This window comes from Elaeis guineensis, chromosome 5 (genome assembly GCF_000442705.2).
Source record: "Elaeis guineensis isolate ETL-2024a chromosome 5, EG11, whole genome shotgun sequence".
Lineage (NCBI taxonomy): Eukaryota > Viridiplantae > Streptophyta > Magnoliopsida > Arecales > Arecaceae > Elaeis > Elaeis guineensis.
Genome location: NC_025997.2, coordinates 7,347,050 through 7,355,143, shown reverse-complemented (window position 1 = coordinate 7,355,143; position 8,094 = coordinate 7,347,050). Strand labels below are relative to the sequence as shown.

Sequence of the window (8,094 nt, the reverse complement as noted above, 5' to 3'; positions counted from 1 at the left end):
ATAAACTCCCTCATGGACAAAGAGTTGCAAATCAGAAGGAGGATCCAAAGTATTGACTGATTGATTAGGTTGTTGGAGAGTTCTCTTTGATAAATTGTGAACCAGTGAGGATTTAGATGGCATAGTATTAACCGATTTCCATACCTTAACAATAGAAGTTTATCTTCTCACTCAAAATATAGCTATTAGCCCCATCTCTTTTGCTGTCAGGCTCTGGTGATTTTTGCAACAGCATGTTTGCTTGCGGCGGAGAAGTAGAGCTAGACCTAACTTTTTGCTTAGTTGGAGAACTTTTTCATTTATCTTTTCTTTTGTCCACCTCATTTGCAACAGCACTAAACACCATCACATCATTGACTTCCATGTTCTGAGGTTGCTGCAAAACTCTAAGAATTTCATCAATTAAAGGAGAGAACTTTGATATTGTTTGACCCATACCTGATTTGTTATTTTTTGTTGGCATAGTGGTTTGTTTTGCAGGCTTCTTTAGCCGAAGCTACTCAATTGAGAGCCGATCAACAGTAGGAGCAGATAAAAATGGCACCTTTCTTGATGGAGCTTGAGTCGTCGGTGCTATTGACACCTGCGATGCTCGAATCCAAAAGCCTAAAATTGCATCCTCCTTACCCACCTTAGTTGAGCATTCGTAGGCCTCCTAAACAGCCCTTATACGCCCATATGTATAACAAATTTCCTGCAATTCTTTATAAGAGAACTGTTGCTAAAGTATCTCTTCCTGTACTTGAATTCTAATGCCTGGGCATATAGGCCTTCTCGCATCCATTAAAACACACACTATCGCATACCCCATACGAGTCGATCTAAGAATCCAATCATCTAAAAAAAGAGGAGTGCTCGCTTGAGATGCAATTTTAAGAATCTTCTTTTCTTCCTACAACTCCAAAGGTAAGTCCAGAAGTAGGAGCCAAATTCGGAGCTGATTAATTGTGGCCTGGCCAGGTCTGAATTTTGGTCTCCAGGGCTCAATGACAAGGAGTTGGCCAGCCAGCGACCATGGACATTTTTCGAGGATTCGACGTTTACCCTCTTTCAAAGGACATTGAAACAACAATACCCCCTCAAACATAGCAAACACATGAAATTCATTTTGCAAATTCCACCATAATCACATTTCTTTTTCAATGAAATCAATAGAAAAATCCTTACCAAGGAACTTACCTTCTAAGATTAAGTGTAATCATTGAAATGCAGGAAGGATTTTCTCTTTCGAAAAGTAGATAACCTTCGAGAAATGCTGCTCCAATTGTTCTATTTTAACATCAGAGGTTCGAGTCATCTCCCACCGCAATCTTCTTTGCCCTTGGACAATCTGATACCACTAGCGATTTGGATCCAGCATGGGATTTGTCGATTGGGAGGTAAAGACAGGGCCATTGCCTGACGATGAGGAAAAACCTCGATCGTGGAACACCCATTCCTTTGCTCTGGAGCTTTTTTTCGTGCATCAATAGACGAAGATGAAGCAGAGGCATCAACCTCTACTTTCGATTTTCCCTTTTGATCAACATTAATCATTCGGATGCCTCCATTCTGATTAACTCAATTCCTTTGAATTGTCGATGATGTTGCTCCTCCGTCGAAAAGAAAAATATTTTTCCCACCAAAAGTTAGAGTCCAGACTGATCCAGGATCATAATCCATGGTAGCTATGCCCCTACCAAGAGCAGAGGCAAACCCTAACATTAATAACGATGAACACCAAAAGGGCTTTTTCAATCCCAGGAGTTTCTCTCTCTAACCACTAAAATAGCTTTCATTTCCAGCAAACCACCTTCCGCATCAATTTAATGCGACACATAAGTAGTCCGAGCTTCCAAGAAGCATTTCATGAGCCTAAGAAGCTTCTAAGCGTGAATAATTCGTAGATACAATATTACTTATTAAACGACCACACGGCCTGGCTAGGTCAACGACAAACATCAAATAGCGTTGAAGTCCCTACCGACCACCAATGCCAGTGCTCTATTTTTTTGTTTTTTTTCCTTTCCACCAAAAGAATAGCACGACAAAGTTTCTACCGTCCAAACCGTCCCTGTACGTGAACTATAGAAATCACAAAGGCAACCGAAACCACCATCAATGGTTCTGAAATTAGTTCTTCGACTCAGTTATGGTAAATCTTTCGACGAAAACAATGTTTACTTCCAGAAGTAAAAATTGAAAAAAAAAAAAAAAATGCAATCCACGTAACACGCTATCACCAGCGCAAGACCCGCCAAAAAAATCAACAACCAAAGCAAAATTCAAAAGCACAAAATTTGTATTTCCATCAGCCACCTGATTATACACAGACGTCAAGCTACTACTTGACTTTCTTGTAAACCTCATACCGTAATATACAGAGTTGATAAACTCGATGCTTAGAAAGCCCTAACGTACAGTGATCCACGCATATGATTTAGTTTTCTCCCAACAATATAATATCAAAAAAAAGGCAGAACGGATGACAGACAAAGTCACACTGACAGTTCCAAATGCTGAGTCCCCATTCTTAAAAAAAAAAAACAGTGAGAACTAGCTAAATCCCGTCAGTTTTCATGAATAAAAGAACGGTCTGATGTCAGGACCCCATACTACTTCAATAGAACTTTGGTTGAGAGAACAGCCGGGACAGAAGCACCATGCTCATGTGCTCCACCCCACCCAGCCTCCCCTCAGAATCACCTTAAAACAAGCCCGACTAGGGATGCCCATGACGCACCACGCCCACATACTTCACCTCACTCAGCCTCCCTCAGAATCACGTTAAAACAAGCCCGACTCCCACATCCCCATATCATCCGGCAGCCCATATCCCCAATCCTGCTCCAGCTGTTTGACAAAATCATCATAACCGTAACCCATGTCACTAGGGCTTTGATCCATATGATGCAGACTTCCCAGCAACTTGGCATCTGGATTCTGCAACTGGAATGAGAAAACTGAAGGGCTGCTAAGTTGCCAGCTAGTATCAGCAACAGCATCAGAATGGCCGGTGCTGTCATCCATACCCTCACCACCGACGCCCTTATTTGTTGGGTCAGCATCCATCATCCTCAACATGTCTCCAACGTTGAACATGTCTTCAGGAAGATCCTCCAGCTGATCCAGGGGACCAAACAATTCCTCACCAGGCTCCTCCTTCATGTTTGTAGCAGCCCCAACAGGTGCAGGCAGCAGGCTATCATTTCTAATCTCCTCTGGTTCTTTCTTGGGAACTTTGACCTCAGGTGCCCGAGGGTTCCAAACATCAGAGACATCGGAGTCATGTGATGTGGCGGTAGATTCGCATGATCCTGAAGTTGTCACGTGAGCACTGGCATCATCATCGAACTGCGGGAGATTGAGACGGGCATAGGGGCCATACATAGCTCTTGCAGCTTATCATAAGCAAGAGCAGCTTCCAGGGCGGTAGGGAAAGTCCCTAGCCACAGGCGACTGCCACGATTGGGTTCTCGGATTTCAGCAACCCACTTGCCCCACGTACGCTGCCTTACACCACGATACTTGCATTGAGGATTGTCTGGCCCTCCTTTGCCTTTCATGCAACCCTTCCTTGAACCCTTTGCAGGTGCTCTCCGTTTCTCGCCACTGGAAGAGCACCCCAGTTGGCGGTTATGCTCTCTCCACCGGGCAATAGTTTCTGTAATGGAATTAGGCCCATTAGGACTCCTTCGGACTCTCTTCTTCCTGAAAAAGAAAAGAATACAGAAAATGTTCAGTACGCTTACTAGGTGAACAATAGCACACCACTTGGAACTAACCTTTGACAATAAGTTATAATCATGAGCAAAGCAACAGATGGAGCAGAAGGCACCAACCTCAGAAATAAATTCCCAAATCTATCACACATGCACACAGACTTTGAATTCACAACCGTTATCAAAAGAATTTGCAGCACAAGGCGCCCTATCAGAAGGACAACAGACCAAAATAGGGTATTCAACGATCATTCCTCTCTCCGATAAACTTGTATATATCATATAGATGTCCTTAACATCTTCAAAACTCGTCATCTCTGGGTTTCACTTATACAACATCAAGACCCCTGCATTTACCAGAAAGCTAGTTCCCTGGTTCAAGAAGGCAATGGCCACTACCTGATTTTGGTTGCAGAAGGCCATGTTCTTTTTAATGGTTTGAGCACACCTAATCAATATGTTTCATTTTAAACATTGTTTCTATCAACTGAACGCCTCAATCCATGTCCATGTCCTTGATACATCTCCTTGGGGCATGACTATAAAAAGTTAATGATCTGGAGGGAAGTTCCACACGAGTCCACGCACACACACATATGGAAAAAAAAAAAAAAAAAAGAAAAAAACAGAGGGAAAGACTGGAGAATTAAGTTTATCAATGTCCATACCTAGTGACCTGATGCAATCAATACACCCAGCCCTTCTTGCTCCAAACTCTACTTCCACGGGTATCACAGCACAGATACAATACAATCAGTAGAGCATGTGATCAATCAGAATAAAAATGCAATTGTGAAGTTTAAATTACTACAAAAAAATAAAATAATTGGAAAACTAGAGAGAAGAAAGAAAACATTTGAAAAATTAGAAAGAAAAAAAGGAAAAAAAAAAGCCCAACCCCCTCCCTCTCCCCTTTCCTCCCTCTCATCTCCATTCACTAGTGTGAATATGCGATGGAAAAACAACTGAAAGTGAGAATGATGAGCAAAAATCTACAGCTCCGCAAATCAGCTATTTAACCAGAGTGATGAGAGAAAAGCATTGTAAACCATAGAGAGCACACGAAGACCATCTAAGAGCAAAAAAACATTGTCTCATATCTTATGCCATAGTACACCCCTTCAACATTCCCTCTAAACAGAACTTCAGGGACGTCAAAGGGAAGTCATCCACTTGGGTTGTAACACAACGAGAAATGGTTCAGCACCTCTCTGTTGTAACTTATTAGATCGAGCAGAAGAGTAGCTAAATTGCTGGATGATAGGAAATTGTGTTCCATTAACATTCTTTGCTTCTTGCTGCCTTTTCTATGACATATTCTTCTTAAGTTAAAAAAAGGTACCAATCACGAAGCAATGGGGCAAAAAAAAAAAAAAAAAAAAAAAAAGAGAAAAGAACACCATGCATGGTTCCCTCACCGACAAGCAAATTCATCATGCTAGGAGTTCACCTGATCTCGCACTTGCTGAGATTAGGAGGATGCCAATGTCCACAATCCCAACATCTTAAAACCTCAATCAGTTACCAATTCCAATTCCTCCTTCGATCCTGGAAACTTTCTGTGACCATTACATGCATAACTTTATTTTTGAATTTAGACCCCGATAGTTCATCAGCATGCCTTTGGACAGTGTGTGTGTCTAAATTACACAATTTCATGATTTTGGCCTGGTTCTCCAATAATTAAAGGTTCATTCATCCTCAGAATCATATGTACCAAAATGATTTCATTGATGACTACTTCAGTCACACAACTTTTAGACTGCTAAGGAAATGAGAAGTCCATCTTACTATCAAATTACAAACATGTTCTCATATCAAATCTCATCACAAATGTGTTCACGCAATTCCATAACCTTTAAGGAAAAAAATCAAGTCACAAATGCTTATTATAAATTGTTTAAAGAAAGTCGCCATAGAAATTCAACTCATATACATCTCTTGTGTATTTCCATCTCTTTGTAATCATTTTGATATAATACATCGCATTGAACATGATTGAGTCACCAAAACTAGAAAGTCAATCATCACAAACTCTTTTTTTTTTTATTTTATCCAACATGTATCATACATGTATCTCATGCCTTCCTTCTAAGCCAACATATAGCCACTATTCACCTAACGTGCATCTCTGTAAAGTGAAAATTCAACACAATTTCTTTCAAATCTCAAACAGTCTCAAATCATCGATGGCTGGACAGCATGTAACTCTAACCTCGTCTCTCTCAAAACCGCACTTATCCGCAGTATAAAGTAAACTATGGGCAAGAACACTTGCTTTTTGAGCAAAGGACAAGAACACTTGGATTTAGATGGTTGGCATAGATTCATGACCATCAGGGGCCATCTTCAATTATCACTGAAAACAACATTGAAAAAGAGACGAAACTACCAAATGTCAGCGATCCCGCATCTCCCAAATCTCCCCCCCCCCCCCCCCCACCAAAAAAAGGGGGAGGGGGTTGGATCAATGGCACTAATAATAAACCATCTTCAATGAACATTACAATTCTCTCCATATGCTAGCCTTTCTCTTATTTTCAGGTTTTCAAGGAATTAACAACTTTTTACAACCAGATAACCTCCAGTCTCACAGCGTCACGTTTAAGGGCTAAGTCCTCATCTTCCTCCTATTCTTGCTTCAGGCAATCAAAGGACAGAAAACTATCAAATATCTAAAATTTTCAGAACCAGCACCCGGACATACAGGACTAGATTACCAATGGAGGCCTGGTTCAACTCAGTTTTAAGAAACATTCACAACTCAGTAATCTGGAATTAGTTTCTCGTCTTCTGTAAGACCAGAACTCCGGTCCTCAAAAGAACATTCGTACCCAGCTAACTTGAGGACACGAAAACCAAATCAAACTCGTAAGCTCAACCCCACGGCCTCCAGGATCAACGCGAAACAAGTAAAGGCTTCAAAAACGCCCATATCAAAGACAAACTATCAAATTGATCACTATGGGACCGAAAAAAAAAAAAAAAGAGGAAAATAACTCAAACCCTGGTCCCAGATCAAAAGAACAAGCTTTAAAACCCCTCAAATCCCAGACAAAAACTATCAAATTAGTCACTATGTGACGGAAAAAGGGAGGAAAAATAACTCAAACCCTGGTCCCAAATCAAAAGAACAACAAATAACAACCCAAGCGAAAACAGATTAAGCAAAGAAAGACAGAATCGAAATAACTAGAATTAGTTTGCTCAAACAAATCACAGAAATTAGAACAAGATTTCTCACCTCTCTGGCTCGGCCATCTCTACTCTTCTCCGCTTCTTGGGATCTTCTTCTAGGTTCCCTTTAGTCTTTTCCTGGCGGCTGCGATATTCTTCGAGGGTTTTAGTCTTTTCTTAGCGGCTGCGATATTCTTCGAGGGTTTCCTATACTGGCTTCCTGGCAGAGATCTTTTTTCCTTTATTTTGCTTGGCTCTCCTAAAGGTAGATGGAGTGCTTGGCGACGAAGGAAAGGTCGAGAACCCAACGGCGCCCCTCAATTTATAGGGCGTGCCGATCCGGATGGTTCCGAAGGGCGCACGAAGGAACCTGTCTGGATTGCGCCGCAGAAATATCCGGGTGACGTGGGCCGTGCCGTGTCGAGGAACCAGCTGTCCCCGTTGGCACGTGTCCGCCGAACGTTCCGGAAGCTTAACGAGCCGCTGCTACGTATCGCTTTCTTGACCCCCAAGTAACCAGCGATGGGCTCCTTTTTCCGGAAACGAGCAATAATAATGCCTCGCAGGGGTGCCGTGGTCGGCGACCCTTATCCAATCGCCGAGAAAGGCGTGATATCTTTTACATTTAGTTTTAAGATTTGAGGATGCGAGGAAGCGGAACCGGTCAACCTAAGCTGTAGATGGCCTGGTCTCGTCTGGGTCCAGTTGGTCAACATGGTTGGCGATGGGGTGGGATTGCGGATGGCAATCTAGAAGGTGCAATTAATTATAAATTAGAATCAATTAATTGTTTATATTATAACCACCACGGTTTCGCTGGCTACTTGGGAAATCTGTTCGTAACAATTTAGGATATACTTTGGAAATCCAATTTTATCGGATTGATTTTTTATAAAAATCGAGTCTGTTAGCCTATCTAACTTATTTTCGGGTCTTAACTTAAACCCTATTTACGAATCTGTTGGACTATAGGAATAAAATTCCTCCGACAAGATTTGAATGGAGAGATATGGAGTTGACATGGGCTTTGTCTAAATACATTGTCTAATTAATAATCCAACAGAAAATCCAGTCCAATTATTCCGAATTTTTCAAACTGGCCCTCGATGGTTTCATATGATTATTGGACATAGATTTGGACTTGACCATAAATAAGACTCTTAAGTGCTAGTTGAACTTCCCATTTTTTATGATGGTACTAGGGTTTACTTGACCG

The 8,094-nt window shown here is 41.5% G+C and overlaps 1 protein-coding gene across 1 annotated transcript; it reads right to left on the bottom strand.

Moving 5' to 3' along the window:
- Positions 1-2,263: 2,263 nt before the first annotated feature.
- On the bottom strand, positions 2,264-7,193 carry LOC105044742 (dehydration-responsive element-binding protein 2B). The gene is given in 3 exon segments (XM_010922732.3): positions 2,264-3,383; positions 3,386-3,690; positions 6,946-7,193. Coding segments are annotated over 3 exon segments (939 nt in total). The 5' UTR covers positions 6,963-7,193; the 3' UTR covers positions 2,264-2,766.
- Positions 7,194-8,094: the final 901 nt, after the last annotated feature.